General features: G+C 38.0%; 1 protein-coding gene across 13 annotated transcripts in view; it reads left to right on the forward strand.

The window, feature by feature from the left end:
- DOCK9 (dedicator of cytokinesis 9) overlaps positions 1-25,213 on the forward strand; it is a 108,727-nt gene that overhangs the window by 62,572 nt on the left and 20,942 nt on the right. For 12 of the 13 annotated variants that reach the window (XM_053455336.1, XM_053455337.1, XM_053455347.1 and 9 more), the window contains exons 10-37: positions 267-341; positions 739-879; positions 2,685-2,888; positions 3,510-3,632; positions 4,703-4,785; positions 5,887-6,009; positions 7,837-7,916; positions 8,161-8,348; positions 9,918-9,983; positions 10,587-10,679; positions 10,985-11,108; positions 12,517-12,638; positions 13,038-13,124; positions 13,319-13,408; positions 13,953-14,068; positions 14,261-14,330; positions 14,594-14,728; positions 14,992-15,063; positions 16,482-16,628; positions 17,231-17,314; positions 18,107-18,218; positions 19,290-19,468; positions 20,084-20,194; positions 20,289-20,412; positions 21,475-21,608; positions 23,392-23,506; positions 23,732-23,798; positions 24,301-24,348. In XM_053455336.1, the coding sequence (XP_053311311.1) occupies positions 267-341; positions 739-879; positions 2,685-2,888; positions 3,510-3,632; positions 4,703-4,785; positions 5,887-6,009; positions 7,837-7,916; positions 8,161-8,348; positions 9,918-9,983; positions 10,587-10,679; positions 10,985-11,108; positions 12,517-12,638; positions 13,038-13,124; positions 13,319-13,408; positions 13,953-14,068; positions 14,261-14,330; positions 14,594-14,728; positions 14,992-15,063; positions 16,482-16,628; positions 17,231-17,314; positions 18,107-18,218; positions 19,290-19,468; positions 20,084-20,194; positions 20,289-20,412; positions 21,475-21,608; positions 23,392-23,506; positions 23,732-23,798; positions 24,301-24,348 (3,113 nt within the window). Of the gene's footprint in view, positions 1-266; positions 342-738; positions 880-2,684; positions 2,889-3,509; positions 3,633-4,702; positions 4,786-5,886; positions 6,010-7,836; positions 7,917-8,160; positions 8,349-9,917; positions 9,984-10,586; positions 10,680-10,984; positions 11,109-12,516; positions 12,639-13,037; positions 13,125-13,318; positions 13,409-13,952; positions 14,069-14,260; positions 14,331-14,593; positions 14,729-14,991; positions 15,064-16,481; positions 16,629-17,230; positions 17,315-18,106; positions 18,219-18,898; positions 18,941-19,289; positions 19,469-20,083; positions 20,195-20,288; positions 20,413-21,474; positions 21,609-23,391; positions 23,507-23,731; positions 23,799-24,300; positions 24,349-25,213 lie in introns of all 13 variants that reach the window. The other variant, XM_053455334.1, reaches the window with a different exon arrangement.

Genomic DNA, 25,213 nt, shown 5'->3' on the forward strand with positions numbered 1-25,213 from the left:
TTCAGTTTTTTCCTTTTTTCTTCTTCTTCCCACCTCTCCCATTTATTATCCCCTCTCCTTCCCTCTCTAACGTCTTGGTTCATCCTCAATTCTCTTATCTTACTCTCCCAACCGCTATTGCATATGTAATTTTCCATTAGGTGTGAAACATATTCTCATGCGTTGTAAGTGGCCCAATGTTTTTTTAATTTGCTATGTGAAAAGGAGAACGTGTATGTTTGGTTTACTACTTTTTGCTTTTGTACATCTATATTTCTGAATTATAGAGTACAAGAGATGCAGAGGCCAAATTGAAGAATGAAAGCAGAGTTAAACTGTTTGCCTTGGATTCAGACACACAGGTAAATAATTAAAGCTTAAAACTCATGCATGGATGGCTGTTTTGACGCAATTGCGCTAAATGACCCATGGTGCGGTAACACAGTTAATTCAGAAACGGCACACTACGTCTGTCAGTATAAAGAATATCGTTTTGAAAGTTAACTTGTGTTATAACTCTGTTTAGAGACTTTTTTTTATATTGCGGGATATAATTCATCCATACATTATCTTAAAAACAAAGATTCGCTGTTCAAAAATAAGAAAATGGGCTCCATTTATATGGACTAAACACAGCATTGTTCATTTTCTTCATCTGTGCAGCATGTAGAGATATATTTGGTTAGCGTTGAACTTGATTTTGAAGTTGCTGTATATTATTTTTGTTCCACATCTTACTGATCATCATTTCTTTACAAGAAACTTGATTTTTCTGGAATTGAGCCTGAAATAAAACCTTTTGAGGAGAAATTTGGGAAACGCATTTTAGTGAAGTGCAATGATCTAGCGTTCAATCTTCAGAGTTGTGTGGCTGAAAATGAGGAAGGACCAACCACAAACGTAAGTCTGTCAACTAATTGATTCACTAACCATACGTGTTTTTTATTCTAATTATTCATGTGATAAATTATCATATATTTATATAGCGCAAACAATTTTACACTAGTATTGACAGACTAAGACAAACCTATACGTTAGGTAGAGAGCCCTGCTCGCAATCTTACACTCTAGTGGGAATGGGGTGAGGAGAATCATAAGTTATGGAGGTAAGTAGAGATGGTATGGGATTGTATTAGTGCTAGGTAAGCGCTAGCTATGATGCGATGATGATTCTTGGATGTTGGGAGGGAGGGTGAAAGCTGAAGGTTCGGTAGAAGTAGGTTCCAGAAGTATGGGGCAGCCCGAGTGAAGTCTTGTAGATGGGGAAAAGGAAGAGATTATAAATGAGGAGGAGAGCCTTAGCCCATGGGAAGAACGTAAAGATATAGTATGGGAGTATTTTTATATGAAGGCAGTAATGTTAGTACAAGGATTTTAAATTTAGGGAGCCAGTGGAGGGTTTCACAGAGCGGGGAAGCAGAAGAAGAGCAGCGTGCTCAAAAGATATAAGCCTAGCAGCAGCATTTTGGACAGACTGCAAAAGAGTCAACACAGGGGAATGCCAGCCAAAAGAGTGTTGCAATAGTCAAGATGGGAAATAAGGGAATGAACCGGGGATTTTGTGGCTTCTTGGGTGTAGAATGCGCAAATGCGAGAGATGTTTTTTAGATGCCAGCGGCAGCATGCGGTGAGGGACTGATTGTTAGAGGTGAAGGAGAGGTTTGCCCCAGAGAGTCGGAGAGATGGGCCGCAACGTGTCGGGCCTGGTTAATGGAAAAGATAGTTGTGGTGTTAGCTGATGGAGAATTCAGGTGCTGGGATGGAGTTGAAAGGAGGGAATTATTTTAATTGTGCGTACTCCAAGAACGTAGAGAGAAACGAAAAACCGGGACATAAAGAATTACGTATGTTTTACACACCAAAGAATCTCCTCTAGAATTACGGCATCATATAGGATTTAACATGATTATATCCTCTTGTGTGTGCTTTCTTAGAGGGAATCTCCAGAACTTTTTATATTTATTTATTAAAGACATGGTTTCTTAAAAGGCATGCACGACGTGAGCACTTCGTCTTGCACTCTAACAAATGAGTTATTTATTGTTTTATATTGCACTGCGCTGTACAATGGGTTAATGAGATTTTTGCTTTGCCTAATTGCTCCTTCTGTTTCCTGTTAATTTAAACTGTGCTGTCTTCCAGCCTTCATCATTCCACCCACTTGCCTCATTGCATTGATTTGGCATTTATCCAGCACGGTCACCAAGAAATACTAATTTCATTCATTGAGAAGTGGCAGACTGCAGATATCACATGTCGCCATTAAACGGGCACCTACATTCACATAGTTATATCCGAAAGGAACATGAAACAAATGCTCCCCTTTGGCAACTGCAAATTAGTAAAGAAAAAGCATAACGCTAGGTTTTATTTCACCATTTTGTATGGGTCTTAACATTTACATTGTGTCTTTTCTTTAAATGTCCTCTTGTGCCTAAAGGTAGCAATGTCTGTGTCCTGATTTTTCTGTGTCTATGCTATCAACATATGTGCTAATTAAAAGTTGTGGCTTTGCCATCTTTTTTGTATTTGCTATTTTTTCCTGTTACTGTCCACTGTTATGATTAACATTTTATCTGTTAACGCCTTGTAATACTTCTGTAATGATTGCCGATTACTGTATATTGTAATTGTAATAATAATGTACATACATTCATACATGGAGTCATGCTAAAACACAAATAACGTTGCTGCCATTTTTTCAGGTCGAGCCTTTTTTTGTCACTTTATCTTTATTTGACATTAAAACCAACAAGAAGATTTCTGCTGACTTCCATGTGGACTTAAACCATGCCTCTGTGAGGCAGATGATCCCAGCTACTTCACAGCAGCAGTTAAACGGCGCTGGGGACTTTGGACGACGGATCATGGGATCCATTCAAGAGTCCATGCTGCAATACCCCAAACAGGTACTGTTCAGAAATATTGAATGATCCAAATGGCCTTTTAAAAGATTTTAGCAAAAATGAAATACTACTTAAATTATTCAACTTGGAATTTGCGTGCAATGAGGAAGTGGTTAACGCGGCTAAGGAAGTCCATACATAATTGAATAACGATTGCATTTTGAATACTTTTCAAAGCCAAATGGCATAGATTGTAGAGCAAGGTATATAGGAAACAAAGTGCTACACACACAGTTTATTGTAAAGTGTTTTTTTGTGTTCAAGGAACATAGGGAAGCACCGAGCCATTATCAGTGTTTCACCGTCTATTTCAAGGGAATGCTTTTCTATGAACTGCTATGGCTATTGGAGTCAAATTCACGATAGTCGAACCCACTTCTACCAAGTTGGAACACCTTAAATGTACTACAGTATATTTTTTAATGTCATCTAGTGTTTATAAAGAGCTTTTGAAACTTTTGTCTTTGCTCTGCCAGCATGGAGGCTGGTCTTATCCCATTATCTGTTACTACTTGCAGTTCACTGTATTGTTTAAATAAAAGTTATGATGATAGAAAATATGTAGAATGCATTAATCTGTATTCATCTGTAAATCTTCCCTTTTCTTTCCATTTTGTTTCGTAGGGAATATTCTCTGTCACATGTCCCCACTCCGATATCTTCCTCGTAGCCCGGATAGAAAAGGTCCTACAGGGAAGCATTACACACTGTGCCGAGCCTTACATGAAGAGTTCGGATTCCACAAAGGTGGGTTCTATGTTAAAACCTCACACGTTTAACTTATATTTCTCTGTTTCTGATGTATGGGGGTACTGCCAGGAAACAGCAGTACTGAGAAGCCCCTCGTAATTTAACAAGTCCAAGTTGATGTCATTAATGATTGTTGGATCCTGCGGTAGACGTACCGGCACTCCACCAAAGCCTCTTCAGTTAGGTCCTTGCGTGTCAGATATCTCACACTACTTGACAAGATCAGATAACTTGCCTTGTAAGCATTCTTACAATGCCTTCTTTCCTAGCCTTTTTACAAACCCTTGTCCTCCTGGATCAAATACTGCCTTTTATTACTGTCTCCTCTGAGGCAATTTGAAGGACAAATTGTGTTTGGTAAAAAGCACCTGTTCACATGTCTCCCATCATATTTGATTATTAATTATTCATGCATGTTGAAAAATTCATAGAAATACCAGCAGTATCTTTGAATCTGTTGATGTGTTTTGCAGTGTTCACCGCTAAATGGTCTATTTTTACCTTCTGGATTGATCTCTGCCTAATGCAGTATTTAATTGCTCTTGTTTTAAAGGGCCGGCTTACACTTTACTTAATTTAGCCGTCAGCTTCTGTAGAAGACATTCGCCCAGATCCTTCAAATCTAACTCTGTATTAGCATGATAATCGGATCCATAAAATAAACCAAGCCACTATGGTTTACCCATAATACCATCTAGCTAATCTATTATCATTTATTATTATTATTTATTTATTTTTACAGTATCACAGTTGACTTATTTTATAAGACTTAAATCAGTAAGTAAAATAAGAAAAGACACTTTAATTAGTAGAACTGGAAAATTGGAGATCTGTTATGTTTGACATAATTTTAACATTATGTCGTCCCAGGAGAGTGTGGAATGAATTCCTTACAATTTAGCAATATTCTAACGATTTTATTCTTGCGTGGATCTTTATAGTGAGAATCTCTGTGGCAGCTCTAGACATGTCAGACAGCTGTTAAACCCCATTGTTTCATGTATATATTTGCAGCTCTGTCCGTATTTGTCATTCTCGTTAAGCTCTTGTGTTCTTGTGGTTTTCAGGTTGCACAGAAGGTTCTGAAAAATGCCAAACAAGCTTGTAGCAGGCTCGGGCAGTACAAGATGCCATTTGCTTGGGCGGCAAGGTAACCAGTATTATATTTTATTGTTCGTGGCAAGTCAGTGTTTCAAACATTTTTGGGTTTCTGGTCACAGATGGGCCTGACAGAGACCTTGAGTGTCATGTAAACCTATTTCTGTATTTACATGCTGTCTAAGGCAAGGGTGGCTCCTTGGTATTTGCAAGAAAGATAGCATGGCCGCTCCTTAAGACGAGCAATGTATTTAATTATACAAAAAAGGTGATATGTGAATGTTTTTCTAAAAAATATATATATATAATATATAAATAATAAGATAAATGTCACACTAAAATGGGCATTGCCGGTGTTGCAGGTTTTAGCATAACTGAGTTAATTGCAATCAATGTAATGTTTTTGGTATGCAAATTGTGACTGCGTTTCTAAAGAATAGGAACAGTGGCAGCAGCCAATCATGTGTATGATATCAGAACACTACTTTGCTATCATATGTGATTGGCTGCTGCTTCAGTGGGAGGGACACTGAGCATATAGAGGAAGTTTACTTACCAATACTTCTTGCTTTTGGTAGCTGCAGCCCACGGTTGAACTTAGATTCTTGTTTTCGAACGCTAGTAACTAAAGAATACAGAATATGTGTAGTAGAATTCATAAAACCCAGGCAGACTTAAATGTGCGGTGAAATATAAAACACCATTTTAGGGACTGAACTATTCCATGAACAATAGAGCAGTGGGAAGTTAATGGGGAGGAAAAATTCACAAGGGACATGCCGCTTATTTTAGTCTGTAAACGCATTTATGTGGGTTTATATGACATAAGGCTCCAACCCTATTACAATAAAATGCTCCTGTCGTGTCATCAGCAGCAGTCACACAGCACTATTGCTGAAAGTGAGATTATAGAAGGGATAGGAAACAACTGCCCCTGTTCCATTGTCCTGTATATGCCGATGCCAAGTCTCTGTCTAGATGCAGCAGGTTGGACGATCCCTATCAAAAACAAATTTCAATGACTGTATCTTTGATCACTTTTAGAATTTCATCTACTTCACATGGTGCAAAGTCGCAAGTGATTTTGTGTTGCACAATGATGTCTTGTATTCATCATAAATTGATATAATAACATTTATTCTGTTATTTCCAGAACCCTTTTTAAAGATTCTTCAGGAACATTAGATAAAGCTGCGAGATTCTCTCCCATTTACAAGCAAGACAGCAACAAGCTTTCTAATGAAGATATGCTTAAGCTGCTAGCAGATTTTAAAAAGTAAGTTAACTTGACTTTGTCAAGATGAGGTTTATCGCTGATGTCTTTTTTTCAATAATATGTAAATATATATTTGTGAAATACATGCACCCCCCTCCCCAGCAATGTGAAATGTGAATAGAGGACTGTTACACCATGTCAGTTAAAGTCTCTTATAAATTCCTGTTGGCGTCACTTTGCTGCTTATATACAGGAGTTGTACCAGCAGGGCGCATTGTTGCTGACGGGTGTTTGCTACTTTATTTAATATTATTAAACATACAGTACCTTGGTTGTGCAGAACCCTTCCCATATAAAACTACTTACGCAAAGGCCGTCATTGGTAGCTATGCTGTAGTGATTGTGGTATAGGGTTGTACCATGTTAGCCATAGAAAGAAAAAGCAAATTTGGTAAAGATGATACCTTTATTGGCTAACTGACATTTAATAGATTGCAAGCTTTTGAGAATATCTAGGTCTCTTCTTCTGGCATATTATACCGTATATATTATATAGTCTTGAAAGCTTGTAATCCATTATAAATCGGTTAGCCATAGTGATTTTAAAAGCCTCTTAAATGTCTTTTTATCAGATTAGTAGAAAGAATAAAATAACTGATCTGCTTAGAATTATTTGCTTAACCCTTCTAGCGGGCACAGTTACTGTTTAAGGGGAACAGCACCTTTAACAAAGCAAACTGCCAATTTTGGTGCAATGCTAGCTGTTTGGAGCAGTCAGATTTAGAGACTAGTAAGATGTTTCTCTGCATTTTTGCAGACTTACCGACTTGCACCACAATTATTTTGCTTACTGAATGGATCTGAATGTAATATTACATAAATATGTATTGAACACACTGGGGGCTAGAAATCTTGGGCCCAACGAATCAATAGACGCTGTCACCAAGCAGTAGTGCAATTGTGTTTTTTGTGTGTGGTTTCTGTAGAACATATTACATCATTTCCCCTCTGTGCATATGTATTTTCTTTGGAACGCACCCAATTTAGCGAGGTTCTGTCAAGGGGTGCAAAAGATGAGCAATTATCACATTAAACAACGGCTTAACAAAACCATTGTTCTCAACAATGGCTAATCAATACTGTTGTCAGTCTTTGGCAGCAATAAACGGTATGTGTTTAAATTAAAAGGCCATTATTTCTATCATATATAAAATCTGGCCTTAGACTATTTTTGAATGAGTAAAAATAACACTCTGGTATCTCTGTAACATAACTACAAATATATAGTTATGTTCCAGTTCATCCCAAAGGTGTTCGATGGGGGTTAAGGTCAGGGCTCTGTGCGGACCAGTCAAGTTCTTCCTCACCAACTATGTCTTTATGGACCTTGCTTTGTGCTCTGGGGCAGAATACATAGGCATTTTCACATGTAAAAATATTTCATGGCTACACAGATCCTCATTTGGGCAATATTATTGACTATGTAGTGGGCTGTATAATTAATTTCTTATAGGATATCAACATTGCCTGTAAAGTATCCAAATGCTCATGAAGTTTATCATTACCCACATCTGGCAATCAAAACAGAAAACATGAGTGGGCTTCAGGCATATGTAGAAATAAAACCAGAGAGACATGTGCATAATTGGAACCTCCAGCAGTGAGAGAATCAAAGGAAGAATGTGCCTCTTCTGAAAAGCCTTACACATTATTTGCAGGGTGTGTTTGTGATAAGATTTACCTTTCATGTCTTGTTTAACTGGAAGGTAATGATCATTGGTTGAAAGGGTTTTTGTAACTTATATACACAAATAAAAGTGTGTTCTGACACACATGTTTTAATTTACAGTACTTCTGTAAGAGTAATCACCGTTTTCCTTTTTCTAGGCCCGAGAAGATGGCCAAACTCCCTGTCATACTAGGAAATCTTGACATACACATTGACAACGTATCTCCTGATTTCCCCAGTAAGTTCCGGAGTGACCGCAATGCGTGTGAATGTATGCTGTTCTGCATTGCGTGTGAATGTGTGCTGTTCTGCATTGCGTGTGAATGTGTGCTGTCCTGCAATGCGTGTGAATGTGTGCTGTCCTGCAATGCGTGTGAATGTGTGCTGTTCTGCATTGCGTGTGAATGTGCGCTGTTCTGCAATGCGTGTGAATGTGTGCTGTTCTGCACTGCAGCTTCATTCAGTATGTGTTGTCATTTCAGATTATGTCAACGCATCCTACATTCCCATGAAACAGTTTGAGAACAATTCCGACACAGTAGTAACATTTGAAGTAGAGGAGTTTGTGCCCTGCATACCCAAACATACCCAGCCATTTACAATCTACAACAACCACCTCTATGTCTATCCTAAACACTTGAAATATGACGGTCAAAAGGCATTTGCCAAGGTAAGCTTAAGGCTCCAAAACATAAATACATTGCTGACACTTATAGTTAAGTGTTTGTGTGCTGTTTATTTAGCCAGCTGATTTGAGTGGGTTCAGACACATCTGTAAATGCTGCACGTTAGTGGTAAATGAGGACTGGTATGGCAGGTCATTTGAAGATAGAACCAAACATCCTGCAGGGCCACCAGTGAAAATAATGTATATGATGAAACACAAATTGTACTTTATAAATGTGGTACATGTATAGGGAAAAATTAAACAAACAATAGTGCTTTCTGTATATTCAAAATGTGAAATCCAATATTAAGATGCCAAATACTCTCTTGTATGACAACTTATTGCTCACCAGATGAATAGGCACCCCATGACTTAAATGTAGGGACTTCATTCAGCAGCTCAGGAGGATGGAGCCAAATTATGCAAACAAATAGGAAAATCATTTTGAAATCTATAAAAAAGTTATTCATGAATAAAATATAAGGCTTATGTATAAAGATGTGAGAAGATGTCAGTGCGGGTCTGCGCTACGCATTTCGCCTACCCAGGGGCTTCTTCAAGGTGCATACGTCGGTATCCATGATTGGAAGTTTAAGTAGCAGCTTTAAGTGGGTCAATGTGTAATAAATGTATGGTATAACAATGATCAATCCCAAACGGGGAAATAAATTAAGACCTATGCAGTGTATTAATTAAATAATTTGATCAACAAGAAAAGTTGAAATAGTTCAGTCAAAAACACAATTAAAATGAATAATTTAGTAAATTGATTTATGAACACTTATGATATAAATGTGTACAGATATTCTAGATCTACGTTTACAATGTGTGTGTGATAGCTATAGAGGAATCGGTCTCATCATCAAATGTAATTTTGTAAATATATACAATATAAAACATATATCCTCAGATATATATATATGTGTATAAAATAGATTGACAATTTTATGAGTATTTCCTATGTATATATTTTACAAAATAGCATATTAATAATTTATCCAAAAAATATCAATATAAATAGTTTAAAATACAATTTAATACATTATTTATTGCACATTAGGAAGCGTCCTGTTTGGTACATAAAATATAAACATAAATATTTTAATTATATTTTCAGTTAATGTCATTCCCTTTGGAATATTAGGGCTGTAAAACCTAATTTCTTAATTTTATATTGAGCAATTCTTTTGGTCTTACCCCAAACCTGATTTGTGAAAAGATCCTCTAATTCTTAACTGCATCTACCTGTGGAGTCTTTTTCAGGATGCTAGATGCTCCTGCTTGAGCAAAAAGTTTGAGCCATAGCTTGCTGCTTGCCTACTGAAAAACCTCAACCCTTACTTGACCTTGCCATGTCATGTTTATAAATTGAATTTTTTTTCTTTTATTTATTTGTGGTTTTTTTCTTGCTGTAAGGACAGATTTGAAAGCAGAGCTAATTGTGTTGTCATTAGAACATAACTAAAATTTGTCTTCTGTAATTTGTTTTAATATGATCTGTTAAATTGCTTGCATGCATCAACTATCCTATCATACACGAAAAAAATATAACTTCAAATGTTTTTATTTTAGGCAAGAAATATAGCAATATCCATTGAATTCAGAGATTCAGACGATGAGGAATCACAGCCATTACTGGTTTGTTTATACCTTTTAGCAGTCAAAATAAAGTGTGTGTGTGTATCTGTATGTATATAAACGACCTTACTCTATAGTTTGGTAAAATCTGTTAGTGATATATAAATAAAAGCCCAAATTAAAAATATTAATCTGTTCTACATACACAGTGTTAATTTTCTTTGAGCAGTGATATATATATATATATATATATATATATATATATATATATATATATATATATATATATATATATATATATATATATATATATATACAGCAACCACTGTCCATATTAGTAAAAAAAAACAGTAAAGAACAGTCACATCCAACTTTTTTAATGCGTTCAGGGGAATGCGTGTTCTCTGTTTAAAAACGCTTATATAAATATCTAGTACTGGCAATACCGTTGCCAATAGATCACAGATAAAATCAGTTTTCTTACACACCCTATGATGTGTAAAGCCAAAACACATAAGAAATGGCTGTAAAGGCCACCCAGCATTTCTAACAGCAGTCCTCCCGAGCCACCGCTTGCATGTTTCTTTAAGATTTTTATAGCTACGTAATGTATGACTGAAAAATGTTTTCTGGAGTAAACCTCCTGATTTTCTTTTGCTACAGTGTATATACGGAAGACCAGGTGGTCCCGTGTTTGTGAAAAACGCCTTGGCCTGTGTTTTACACCATCAACAGAATCCAGAGTTCTACGATGAGGTTAGTGCGCCTTATTTACTTTATTACAGTAGTAGTCGACAGGGTCATAATCGATTGCTACGTTTATATACAGAATCATGAAGAAAAGTATATTTATGCAGTGTACTATTAAATAAACTTAACTAAACTTCATTTTTTTTTGTATGCCAAAAAGACTGTGCTTCCTACCGGTTTTCCAAAAATAGGCAATGTACTTGTTTTGGGTTAAAGTTATTCTTTAATTTAAACTGTTTGGGCTGTGAGAGGGGGAGTTAAAAGTTAAATTTAATGTCACAACCTGTTTGTGTTTTTTCCTTTCTTAACAGATTAAAATAGAACTGCCCACGCAACTTCACGAAAAGCACCATTTATTGTTCACTTTCTACCATGTCAGCTGCGACACTTCAAGCAAGGGAGGAACGAAGAAGAAAGATGTTATTGAAAGCCAAGGTTTGGGTTCTTCCATTTTAACACTTCTAACAAACGGGCTTTTGCTTGCGGTGAATGACTGGTGCAGTTGAACACCATGTACTGGCCTAACAAAGATTTCGCAAAATCCCCTCAATCGATGTATGTGTTTGTCCTATTTCATGTGGTGGTTAAATGTGTTACTCTTTTGAGTGGCTTCTAGGTTCCATAGGATGACTCTGTAAGCCTTATAATCTGGTATATTTTTAGATAATTATATAAAAAGTTAGAATTGTGTTTTCTTTGCACATATACATACATACATATATCTTCTGTGAAATAACTGTTCCAGCTCGTGTCATAAACTGAACTTTCCGTTGGAAAATATAGGCCGTGTCTCAGTGGACCAGCCTGAACTGAGTTGGCTGCTGAATATTTTAAGTGCTAAAAATACTTTTGGGTTAAGAAGAAGCAGCTTCCGTTCAGTATTTGTCAAGCGCCTGAATCTGATCTGCAGCATTCTGTGAAATTAACTTAATGACACCCAGCCTCTGTAAGAGCCGCTGATGTCAGAATACAGGGAAGCATTTGCACTACACGGTTCTCCCTTCTTTCCTGGAATTTCTAATGATATCGTGCCTGTGGGACAGAGTAGGCTGATGCCAAATGCTACTGTATCTTCACACTTTTCTTTTTAGCGCAAGTAGGAGCTTATTTGGCGCTGAGCAGTTGACTCACCCGCTTTGCCATTAGAAAGCAGTCACTATTTGGAATTTCTTGTGTACTCGTGTATCAAAATCTTTCATACGGTGCTAAACCTTACAATGTATGTTTGTAGTTGTGAAACACGTATTGTGATGTAGGGTGCAGAGGATCCTGTGTCGGGGAGTGAGGGATTTGGTGGTTCTGCATCCTGTGAAAGTAGCCCTTTTTGTCGCTGTAAAACAGGTTTAGTTGGGTTATGGCACTTGATGCTACTGGTGAACATGCAGCGATGATACATTCCAGGGATATAAAAGAAAGCTGTCATTAATGATAATCACTTGGCTCTGGTGGCCTTTCAGCAGAAGTGACTTGCAACAGGGCATGCCTTGAGGGATGGATAGTGTAAATAATTGTGAGCTTCCATGAGTGCTGGTGTTGGCTACTTGTGAGACCAGAACTCACTGCTGCTAGCAGGTGGCTCTTTATGGTTGTTATAGGCATTGGGGTCTCCTTCTATAGATAATTTTTGAATTTAATAAACAACCAAAGTCTTCATAAACTGTACTAGTAGATTTTGAGATGTAAAAAGAAATACATTTTTCTGTGTTAAAAAACATTCCACCATCCAGAGAGATAAATAGCGGTCAGTGTTTTAAGCTGCGTTACACCTGTGTTGTGAGAGCTCTCTGCAGACAGACGGGCCCCTATACGTTCTAACATACATTCAATGTGCATTTTAATTTAGTCGGATATGCCTGGTTGCCTCTGCTGAAGGACGGACGCGTGGTGACGAATGAGCAGAATATTCCTGTGTCTGCTAACCTTCCAGCCGGATACCTCAACTACCAGGAGCTCGGAATGGGCAAGGTATTAATATTCTGCCCCACATTCTGATTCAATTAACCCTCCCTACTCAGAGGAAATCAAAAGCCAGGCTTCATGACACACCTGCTACCCCCTTCACACGTTAATTAATTTGGAGTTCATTTTTTGGTACAGTAGCGCTGAGTTAAAGGGCAAATTGTCAGGATTTGTCACATTTGGCCCTGACACCAGTGTGTAGACGGTAGACAGTGTAGCACTGCCTCCTCCAGGCTCTATGTTGTGCAGAATGGTTGCCAACACAAAAATACTCTGAATAAGCAGTTCAAAATGAGTCACCCGATCATTACTGCATACATTAATTGTTGCTATATACGGTATGTATATTTAAATGTTTATAATATGGAGCGTTATTAATATGCCAACTCCCTCTCTCTTTCCTAGCATTCTGGTCCAGAAATCAAGTGGGTTGATGGCAGCAAGCCGTTGCTTAAAGTTGCTACTCACCTGGTTTCCACAGTTTATGTACAGGTAAGAATAGTATAGCTGTTTAATTACAAGCCAAGGCTCTCCGTGTGTCTTATTATTCTGTCTTACTGTAGTGCGTGCGATAGTATGGAAATTGCTTTCTTGTCAGGTTGCCGCCTGCTGGAAAGGGCACAAGATTCGATCACAGAGAAATGCTAGATAACGCTTTCCTTTCCTTTTTTCCTTCGCTTTTGTAGGATCAGCACTTGCACAACTTTTTCCAGTATTGTCAGAAAACAGAGTCTGGAGCTCAGGCCTTGGGTAGCGAACTTGTGAAATATTTAAAGGTATGTGTGAATACTCTTTATTGATTATCCATAGCCTTGGACCATAACTCTTCCGGCCGCAATTATCTCATGACAAGCAACTAATGCCCCGTGGTTGGTTTAATCACATTTAAGGTGTTATAAATATATATAGGATGTTAGGGTAAGAAGCGCAGACAGTTTTTTGTTTTTTATATATAGGATGTGTTTAGTAAACGCTGTGATTACATTTTTAAATACACTGTTATCTTAACCTGTACATTTGATTATAGATTTTACGGTGAAACGTTTTGTTTTCACTAGTCTCCATTGAATTAAATGTTAGAATTTATCCAGCTAGAGAATAGCCCTCTGTCCACTTCCATATAGTAGTGTCATAAAAAAAATGAAATGAAATATTGTGTTTCTTATATATAAAATTAAAACAGTTTACAGGGTGTAAGCGTTGTTGCAAGTGAATGGGTTGTGTGTATCATACTTAAATAGTTTAAGTAATTCTATCACCCTTTAAACCGCATCACTAGATCATGAAGCAATGAATTATTGATGTTATTTTTACTTGTAGAGTCTACATGCAATGGAAGGGCATGTGATGATAGCTTTTCTGCCCACAATCCTGAACCACATGTGCCGCGTTCTCACTCGGGCAACTCAAGAAGAGGTTGCAGTGAATGTAACGAGGTAATATAATGATTATTATTATAAACATTATTTAACTTGAACCCCCCCTGCCTGACACACACAATAAAAATAATCACATCTGGTTTAAATAAAATGCACAATAAAAATGACAAGTTTATATTATGCAGATGTATTACTGTCTATAAGCAAGGAAGTCGTCACAAGTTACAGTTCTGTATATTTTTATTGTAGGGTCATTATTCATGTTGTGTCCCAGTGCCACGAAGAAGGTTTGGAGAGCTACCTGAGATCTTATGTTAAGGTATGTCACAGTTATGTATTAACTCTACAGGAACTCGCCGTCAGTTTATTTGTTGGCAGTTAGGAGGTAACCATAAGAGCGAGTCAAGATCTATCCAGGGAGAGGGCCTCATTGCCCTTTTTCTGCTTTTTATGTAATAGGCACAGTTGAAAGATGCAAAACTTTGTTTCTTTTTCTCTTTAGTCTTGATCCTTTTACAAAGGTAAACCTGGTCTGTAGTGATGTAATGTTAACTTGTTTTTCTCTTTACATCATACTTGTAGTATGTCTACAAGGCTGAGCCGTACATTAGTTCTGAATCTAGAACGAACAAGACCATCCATGAGGAACTGGCTAAAACCATGACCACCATCCTCAAACCATCAGCTGACTTCTTAACCTGCAACAAACTTCTCAAGGTATTGTGCATAAAATGTGTTTGAGGTGCATGCTGGAAAACAAGACTTATTAAGAAAATGGTGAAAACATCAGTAAAGTAATTGAATGCATTTTATGTTTGAAATACAGCCAAACAGACAACAACTATGGTTTTCCATGTTTGGGGAAAAATACATTCAGCACATGGATTCTATTATTTTAGATTGCAAAATGTTTTGTGGGCTGGCTTATTATTACACACTTATGTTTGCTAACCTTATTTATTTAATTTTTTTATTCACAGTATTCTTGGTTTTTCTTTGAAATCTTGATAAAGTCCATGGCCCAACATCTTTTCGAGAGTTCAAAAGTAAAAGTAGGTATTTTGGGATCTGTAAGCAGTAACATGATTATGAATTATCAATCTTGGCATCTATGTTCATGGTGTCTCCCCCCCACAAGTGTTTTTATAGATGGATTTGACATAAATAAAGATGGGGTCATTGTCTCCATTCATGATAGATTCTTTGGGGATCACTGCGGAAAGAAATCCCTTGTACTGCAGAAATAACGCTCTGCTCTTTCATTTCACTGCCTAAAGTCAATGCTGATTAGTGTTAACTTAACAATAGGATATGAGAGATTTAACACTTTTTATGAGACACATTGACATGATTGTAAGCTGCAGGTCATTGTTTCTCCATGGCATGTACACTCAAAGGGCTTTCCTTGTGTTGAAATTAAGAAATTGATCTATAGAGCACTGTCTCCCCATTGCCAGCAAATGTGGCTTTGCAAGACCAGCAACATTTTCAAGGTTTAGGTTCTATTGCTTATCTCATCCATCTTTGAATAAGTAATGTCCTTTACGTGTTGGTGACATTGGAACAGTGTGTAAGGTGTAAAGCACTGCAACAAACGGACGTTCCTTCATTTGCCTATACCTCGGTGTGTCTTCTTTATACAGAATTGCCATTATCTTTGGGTCTGTTATAGTTCATATTATTATTATTGATAAAAGCTAAGCAGACTCGAGTTCAGGGTTAGTCAAGGACTGGTGTTTATGTAGTGATGGGGCTGAGAAACCGTGAAACGGGAAGAAATTTTGCTTGGGATAGCGATGTACGTTTTCCTAATCCCCAAATAACCTTCTCTCCTGTATCACGAGAAGGTTAATTACACAACCACATATCTGCTTTTCCGCGGTTTTGGTGCTAGGTATATTTAAAATGGTGTGCAACAATTAATCTGAAAATGAGATGGTTTATGTCACCACAAAACACTACCTTGTGCACAAAGTTCCGTTTCTATAATTGGATTTAATTACGTCATCTACTCCCCTAGTTTGAACTCCGGTTTCACTTCAAGAAACTTCCCTTCATGGTATCATTCTTTGTAAATAAGTTTTCTCCGTAAATGGCTTCTGTGTCGCATAGAGCAACAGTACTAAAATGTATTCCCTGGTATGCTGATTTCTCATTCAGAAACACTGAAGACAATTGTGCCAAACTGGCGGTGAGTCCACCTGTTGGTAGTGGCTTCAGAAAAGGGGTTTTGTCATGGTTTGCTTTATTTTGTTGTTGTTTTGGTGCTCATGAAGTTTGAATCCAGATTATGTAACGTGAAACCCCCTGGACTCGTGTTAATTCCCTATTGTTTACTGAAGGACGTTTATGTAAATAAGCACAAGACATCCAGGCTACATTTAGTCATCTTAACAAAAGAAATGCCTCGCAGAAAAGTGATAAATAATCCTAACATCGCCTGTTTTGTTTTTTTTTTGTTTGCTTGCAGCTGGCGCGGAACCAAAGATTTGAAGCGTCGTACCATCACACGGTAGAAACGTTAGTCAATTTGATCGTTCCTCACATCACCCAGAAATATAAGGAGAACCCGGATGCGTCCAGGAATGCAAATCACAGCCTGGCTTTCTTCATTAAGGTGAGAAAGGCTCAGCACCCCCACATGTGATTTCGTCCTCCGTACGAAATACTGCAGGGGGCAACACTTTACATGCCACATGTGAACTGTATGTGTCCTGGAAAAATAGAACATGTGTGTCACCTTATTGGCAACACAGACTTTAAGCTTATCAGTCCCAGATTTTGTTTCACATGGCAGGCATTGCCTAAAAATGTATTAACGAGGCACAGTAAGACGTGGTTACAGAATTGTTTATTGACCGGTCATTCTAATGCTCACAACAGGAACAGCGCCTTTCTAACTGGGTTGCCATATACCACATGTAGTCAAAGAGGTGTTGGGGCCTTTTCTTCTAAATTGGGAATAACACGTTTGCGGTAAAATAGCCATATACTTCCATGGGTAATTCCATGTGTTGCTTAGTGATGATATTCATAGTGACGTGTATTCCAGGGCTGCCTGACGCAGCATATATTGTCAAGTGGTCTTGATACTTAATGAATTAGAATTGGGTTAGGTTAATGCTGTGTGAGCTTGCTGTGTCTTTGAAGACCAAGTAAATAAAGGCTTGTATGTGGCATCCATATCCCCAGCTGACTGTGGTGGTCCTTCTTTTGCAGAGGTGCTTTACATTCATGGACAGAGGCTTTGTTTTTAAGCAAATCAATAATTACATGAGTTTTTTTGCCCCCGGAGATCCTAAGGTGAGTCGGTTTTTGTTCTTGGTAATCATGTATCGCCTTAAACATTGTTGCATGCAATGCTGTCACTTTAATTCTTTGCAATGTATAGAACATAGTTTCATGAATCGTCAGTAAATGTAAGGGGATACTTCCAAAGTAGCACCCTCCGTAAGAGCTTATGTTTCGTGTATACATCCATGTAGTTAATGGTCATTTTAATACCCTGGCGGATTTCATGGTAATTTCAGTGTACTATAGTTCATTAGAGGCAAGGGGTTTAAGATGAACATGTCTTTGCTTTTCAGTAGAGGTTAACATATCACCATGTTAAAGGCTGTTGCACCCTCCATTCCTGTATTTAACGTGTTAGGGACATCCAACTATTAGTGAGTCGCCTAGTGTTCATGCACGTTTTGGTTAACAAGACATCGCTATGTCGAAAGTGCACACAGTCAACGTGAACTGAGGTTGCTATGGTTACTGCACCTCTTTTGCAACTTTGCATCGCAAAGTGTAAACCATACAAGTTAGATGTTTCTTTTTACTGAATATCTAAGTGTCTTTACGACAAAATGGTTTTTTTTTGTTATAAAAAAAACATACATACATATACATAAATATAGCACTAATCAACAACATGATAGAAACAGAAGGATGGAACTCGTGTGCTGTAGGCATAGGTATAGAGAAAATAATCTCTATACTCTATTTTTATCTATGATGGTTTTCTGTTTCTAGATTACTGTGAATCAGTGCTTGGCTTTAACATCATGGTACAGTATCTTTATGTTCCATTCCTTCTTTGGTTTTTAGACTCTTTTCGAGTACAAGTTTGAGTTTCTGCGAGTTGTCTGTAATCACGAACATTACATCCCGCTGAACCTGCCTATGCCTTTTGGAAAAGGCAGAATCCAAAGATATCAAGGTAAAAATTGCAGTTAAATCAGGCCATCCAATGTGTGATCAATATAATCCTTAAAACAAAATATCCCAAGGTTTATGGGTGCCCATAATCAGCATAACTTTGTGATAAAGATTAATTTATACATATCTTTGCTGTATATATGTATATTAATCACCAATATAAGTGTGTATGTAAACTGTCAGTATAGTATTCTAAGAGAAACAGCAGCTGCCCTGTACAGGTATTCTTCGTAACTCTAGGCAAAACATTCAGCAGATAGCTTTCCACTTATCCGTCGCACATCTATAGCCTTTTGTATGTGTCGATAGGAGTGCTGCAGTACCATCTACTGGCTGAAATGGGTACTACATCAGCTCTGTTCTACACTGTCCTGCAATCCACAGTGATTTAATCACTAAAGTATTTCAAAGTAATAGCAAATGCGATTGCATGCATGATTGTTTACAGACACACAACAGCCTGCCCAAGTAAATTCCCCAAATAATATATGAATACATTTTACTTAAAAAGGTTTCCATTCCTTGAGTTTGGTGAGTAGTTTCTGCGGCGGTTGAATACTACTGCATTACAACAGATGGCTTCTTGCCCATACACTCTTTTACGCTGCAGTCGTCGCAGAGCAAACGTACGTTTATTGTTCATTTCTTCACTTTTTGTTCATATTTGTTTCAATTGACAAGCTTTTCTTTCACCAACCCTGGAGTCATTAGAAAGCCCCGTAGGTATGTCCAGGGAGTGCTGTTTACTGCGTTTGCATTTTCTGACTGCTGATTGTGAACTATTAAGTGTTAACCATGTACCAATTGAAAAGTGGTTTAACTTTAGTGTATGCAAATTATTCTTGCTTTAACCGCCATTTTCTATAGCTGGGAACGGGCCAGCTCTACATTTTGTGATGTGTGCTGTGATGATGGGCCTGTTCCCAGTATTACATGTGTTCGTTAGTGCCATGTTCTTAATATCCCTGTCTGCGGCTGTTTCTTTTATTTAGTCCAACTATTGTTAATGCTGCAGAATTAAAAAGCGTGGCTTTCTTAATTCCGATGTTTAATTCCTGAGTTTATGTTTAAGACCTACAGCTTGATTACACGCTGACAGACGAGTTCTGTAGGAACCATTTCTTGGTCGGCCTCCTTCTAAGGGAGGTGGGGAATGCATTACAGGAATTCAGAGACATCCGGCAGATTGCAATAACTGTGCTTAAGAGCTTGATGATCAAGCATTCCTTTGATGACAGATATTCTTCAAGGGTGAGTTTACTCTATGGATGCTAGATAATAATAAAAAAAAAATGTATAGACTAGGAAGCCAGTTAAAAGGCCAGTTTTTAAATACCCTTTTCAGATTTTGTGTGCTTTTCCCTTATATATTTGGGCAAATAATTTGAATTCACCTCTTTGGCATCTGCTTACTATATCGGCTCTGCATTTTGACATTTTGCCAACTCGGATGCTGACAAAAGTAAAACAGAACTCCACTAAAGATATGAAATAAGGAAGATCTTTGAAGATCTTTTTACTTTGTTCATTCTAGAGCTCTACGTTTCCCACCGAGGTTAGCATTAAATCTAACCAAATGCAAGAGATTTTCCCTTCTTTGTACCCATGAGTTTATTTTGCGTTTAGCCATCTGCTTGGTTTAAGTTGTGGAATACTCCCACAAAATAGCTCAAATGTATGACTTTAATTAGTTTATAGTGTGTGTGTAATATATTCAGAATCTGTTTCATGATACTCTCTACCTCTTTCCCTGTACAGTCTGAGACTGTACCAAAAAATACTCAATGGCATGTTAGTTGTAATGTGGAGAGATTTTCTACAGATGTTGAAGACAGTGTTGATGAATGAATGTCTTCTGTATTCTAGAGCCAGCAAGCGAGGATAGCCACGTTGTACCTTCCGTTATTTGGCCTTTTAATTGAAAATGTTCAACGCATTAATGTGAAAGATACTTCACCTTTCCCTGTTGTGCAAAATGTGAGTATCACGAGTCATGTCCTTTTGTGGCACCTTTTCTGTGGCCTTGTATAACTGTACTATATTCTTAAAATGTTTTCTGTTTCTAATTTAGAATGTAAAAGATGAGACGCCTGTGAGTGTGTCATCTGGTAATCCCTTGGTGACACCTCAAAAGCCAGGTAATTCTCTGGACAACAGCCTGCATAAAGATCTCTTTGGTGTTATCTCTGGCACAGGTACGCCAATGGCAACAAATCAAGAAGTATATCCTGGGTGAATATAAGACGTGTGCATTCGGATTTGTACAAATTAGAATTTTAATGAAATTGGTAACTTTGTTAATTCGTATGAACGTCTGTAAATGAGGAGGGGCCACCAACTAAACAAACAAACCAGAGACCTTGTAATTGTCGTTTACATTTTGTTTTTTCCCCCACTCATTTAAGCTCTCTCAATTCCTACCTACTCCACTAAGCGTGTCCCTGTCTTATTTTCCCCCACCTCCGCCGCTTCTCTTGCCTCTTCTTCTTCTTTGTCATCTTTCCCTGTGTCTTCTTTCTTCGTCCACTTCTCCATGAGCCAGGCCTCCCAGGGCTCTTCCAATGGTGGTGCCTCCAGGCACCCCCTTCCCCATTGGAGGATCATGGGGGGGGCTGTCCCCGTCGCTCCGCCCTTTATGGAAGTCGTCTGAGAGGCCAGAATAATGAAGATGGATTCACAGAGGATCTGACTTTATTATTCTCGCTGTATGAGAAGGCTCTGACATTTTGCAGAGAAAAGGCAAGAAGTGGGCAGTGAAAAAGGATATGGGGACACGGAAGAGGTTGGTGGAGAAGGTAGTGGGAAACTGAGAGCGTGAATGTGGGTGAGTGGTAACTATTTCCTTATGCAAATTAAAAATCCCTTCCAAATTTAGAAGTTCGCATTTAGCCCACATTAATGTGGATTGTGTTTTAGTTATGGTTCTTGTAGCTATTGATACTAGAATCTCTTACAGATTCATGTAGTTAGAAGAGGACATCCTAAATCTATGGGGTACAACCTACCAAATCATTGTGGAAATATTTTTTTTGGAACTGATCCATGTAGACAACCATGTCGGATCTGATGCTTAAATGCCTTACTCAAGAGTCCTACCCAGAGCATTTGTAACATGGTAGAAATGTCATATTTGGGGTCCAGCATATTTCTTTGTAGGTTTCCAGACCTACCAACTTTCTCTTTGCTTTGGCCGCTATCGCACATGTCTATGTGGAGGAAACCTAATGAAAGTATTTTTTTTTTGGTTTTCACTGAAGCCTCTCCGCATACCTCATCCACTCCGAACATAAACAGTGTGAGAAACGCCGATTCCAGAGGATCTCTCATTAGCACAGATTCCGGAAACAGTCTTCCAGAGAGAAACAATGACAAAAGCGGTTCTCTTGACAAGGTAACTAAACTGTATTCGCGTAAATGTTTAAAGTTGCATATAGTTGCATGGTATATACAGACCAAGATGCCCATTCTATAGCCGGTAGCAGTAGAGGTATATATTTTCATCTGTTAAGCGGAAAACATCGCTATGACTGATATTTGTAGGTTAAGCTGTGTTCACATTATTAACTGGTTCAGTCTCTCTTGTCCTCTCAGCCATGGTAAACTGAAAAGAGAGGCTTCATGTCACAGGTGTGTCTTGGAGACTGATGTTTATCAAGTAGCATCCATAATGTGCATTGCTTTTAATAAATAGTGCAGAAATGATAGCTTTATTAGCATCACTATTTTTTAGAGCAGTGCAAAAAAACACAACCTCTCCAACAAAATATTGCTTGTTAATGCTATTCGGGTTCATTATGTTTGCCACGTTTTTGCCGTAAACCTGTGTTGCATATACGTAGGACCATAGCCTTTTGTGTATGTTCTACTGGTTTGAACGTTTTGAATGAAATAAGATGCAATATGATATGCTAACTGAAAACCCCCATGATCAGCCACATTTTACTCCCCAATAATGGGAGAGGATCATGGGATCTGCCCAGGCTGTAATTTTGCTAGTTGGCGAAGTACAATCACCTTTTGCTGGCTTGGTTGGATGAAGCTTTGTAATCATATTTGGGAAGCTTCCATGTTTGACATGGAGCCTCTAGGTAAAGCTTCCCTGGATCAGTTTCATCTTTGGGTAGAGATATGGCATTAAATATGGCCACTTCATCTCCCGTTGAAGGCTGAGTGGGGCCAACGCTGCTCTTATTTGTGGCTAGTCTTGCCTCTGTATGAAGCTAGCACTTCCACTCCAAGACGCTTCTCCCCTTAAGAGGGCGAACTCCAGGTAATCTACCTGGAAGTTGTTTGTAACGCATGGACCCACAGCTAACATTTGCTCCCTGACTTCAACATGCCTTCGTGGTGCAGAAGGACAAACTAATCCGGAGGCATTCGGCATACACCATGCGCCCTGGCCGAGAGGAAGCAGAACAAGCTGTGAAGAGAAATCGCTTTACAGTGGATTTCTCCCTCCTGGCAGCACCTTCGCTGTCAGAAAGTGTTTTGCATGCTGCCGTCTCTCCTCAGACACAAGAAGTACATTTTCTTTGCGGTTTGCTTTACACAGCCTCCTAACTTGTTGAGTTTTTGCCACAAATGTGCATCATCTTCTACCGAATCCTATATGAAGCGTTTCCGACTGGCCGTTGGTTTTATGCGGCTTCCTGGTTTAAGCTGTTTTACTTATACGGAACTCAACGACATGCGTTGTCAAATAACACTCACCAGATGCTTGTGGCAAAACCGACCAGAAGACCACGTTTGTTGTGCTGTGGTGTTTGCGTTGCTTCTTTAACAGTTTCTCTGCAGTGACTTTCTTCTAAACTGAAATTGGAATGTTTGGGCTTTTTATTTTTTAAGAACATAGCTGACAAAAATGTCATTGCAGGAATTTCCACTGAAATGACATGCCCTTGTTTACCATTTTTTAGCGACATCACTATTTTGCTGTGTGTTTTTTCTATTAAGTGTGTATGTGTGTGTGTATATGTATATATATATATATATATATATATATATATATATATATATATATATATAGTATTATTACTGCAGGTATGGCCTCTGAGACAAAATACAGATAAAGTATTGTCTTCCTATATGCTATATAAGCCAGGAATGTCAGGCCTATAGATGCTCGCTGCTCTGACCGGTTCGCTAATGAAATCCTCTATCCCGTTTCGTCCCAGAATCACCATGGTGGCTCTTTAGGAAACTCCTTATTGCGTTGTGACAAACTGGAGCAAGGAGAAATCAGAAGCCTCCTCATGTGCTTCCTTCATATTTTGAAAAGCATGTCTGACGGTAGGTTTTTACTGTGTTTTGTTTTTTTTGTATATGCTTGCTCCGCTGTAGAGCTCAAAGAAGCCTAGAGACTCCAGCATACACTATGAAAATGTATTATTGCCATAAGATAATTTTGTGCCAGATGTAAGTTTCCATCATCTTATGTTGAATTGGATTGTGTAAGACATGATCTAGGTGAATTTCTTGCCTTGATGTTTGTGTGTGCTTGCATTTCTTTTACAGATGCCTTGTTTACTTATTGGAATAAAGCAACTGCAACAGAACTGATGGATTTTTTCACTATCTGCGAGTATGTCCTGTTATATTCTAATAGGCATGTTTTTTTGGGGGATTTTTTTTTTGTTTGCTGCATTGATAATATTTTTGCCCATACTAGCATTTGAAACCAAACCCCAAGAATAAAAAAGTGCGGAGGGGAAATCTAGTACAGAAGCCAGCTCTGCCAGCAGAAATATTAAGTGTTTTACCCTAATGATTTGTTTTCTTACTAACAGCAGTTTATGATAAACCATGATTACAGCATTCTTATTGAAGCCCTGCCCAGGAAGACTGCTTTAACGCCATAATGTATGTTAACAGATTATAGAGAGCCCAAATCTAAAATGGATCGAGGACCGAATTTGACATTTTACAGCTTGATCAGATTCAATGGGTTTCACTCAAATACCAACAAAGGTGTGATCTTCCAGTAGTGGCCGTTATACATATATGTATTTTATATATTATACATATATGTGAGCATTATGCCACCCCTGCTGCCCTTTGATGGTGGTCTTTTTCTGTTTCCACAGAGTGTGCCTTCATCAGTTCCAGTACATGGGGAAGCGATACATAGCCAGGTATAGTTGGATATCTAGATAATGCCAAAAAAGTGATGACATTAAACATTTTTCCTGTTATGATTAGGTTATATATTCTCTACTAGTTATGCTTTAACATTTAGTTTGTTTAAATTAAGTTACAGTGGTAAACTATTTGATTATCATTCATAATTCCTGTGTGTTGCTTACATTCTATATGTTCCTAGTATTTATTATAATGGCCTGGATCTCATTAATGTCTAATTATTGTCAAATCCTTTTTATGTATTAAAGAAATAAATTTCTCCTCTACTGCGGGGAATTCTCTCTGACAGTCGGGGGAGGAATGCGTGTAGACAACCTCCACTGCTGCCAGCACTTTCACCGGCGCTCGGTGATGGACGCTGGTGTAAGTGCCGGCAGCAGCTGAGGTTACTAGACAAGGAGGGTCCAGGTCTCCTGCAGCGCTGTGGGGGATCTGGATCTTAGTCTCATAGTCAGACCTCATTTGAGGGGTGATTTTCAGAGCATTTGCTCTGAAAAAAACCTTGTCTTATAATCGAGCGAATACGGTAAATATTTAACATCTATTTTTTTCTTGAAATGTGGTTACATGGTAATATTTAGTTACGCTGTACCGGTAAAACGCAAAGTCATTTTTTTTTATCATAATGTATACAAATTTTTTTATGTGTTGTGTTCTGTGTTACTATGTCTGTACATTTTCTTAATGTTTATACTACAAATGCTAAACAACTGAAAAGTGTCAATAACCACTAGTCCTCCCTTTCTGTCCAATACATAAACATAGCATTAAACAATACTTTGTACCAGATACTGGTAAAGCAGGCTATGCTTTATACCTGTATAATTAACCCTTTGTTCATTATGTGAACGCATGATT

Source organism: Spea bombifrons, chromosome 2, assembly GCF_027358695.1.
Source record: "Spea bombifrons isolate aSpeBom1 chromosome 2, aSpeBom1.2.pri, whole genome shotgun sequence".
Lineage (NCBI taxonomy): Eukaryota > Metazoa > Chordata > Amphibia > Anura > Pelobatidae > Spea > Spea bombifrons.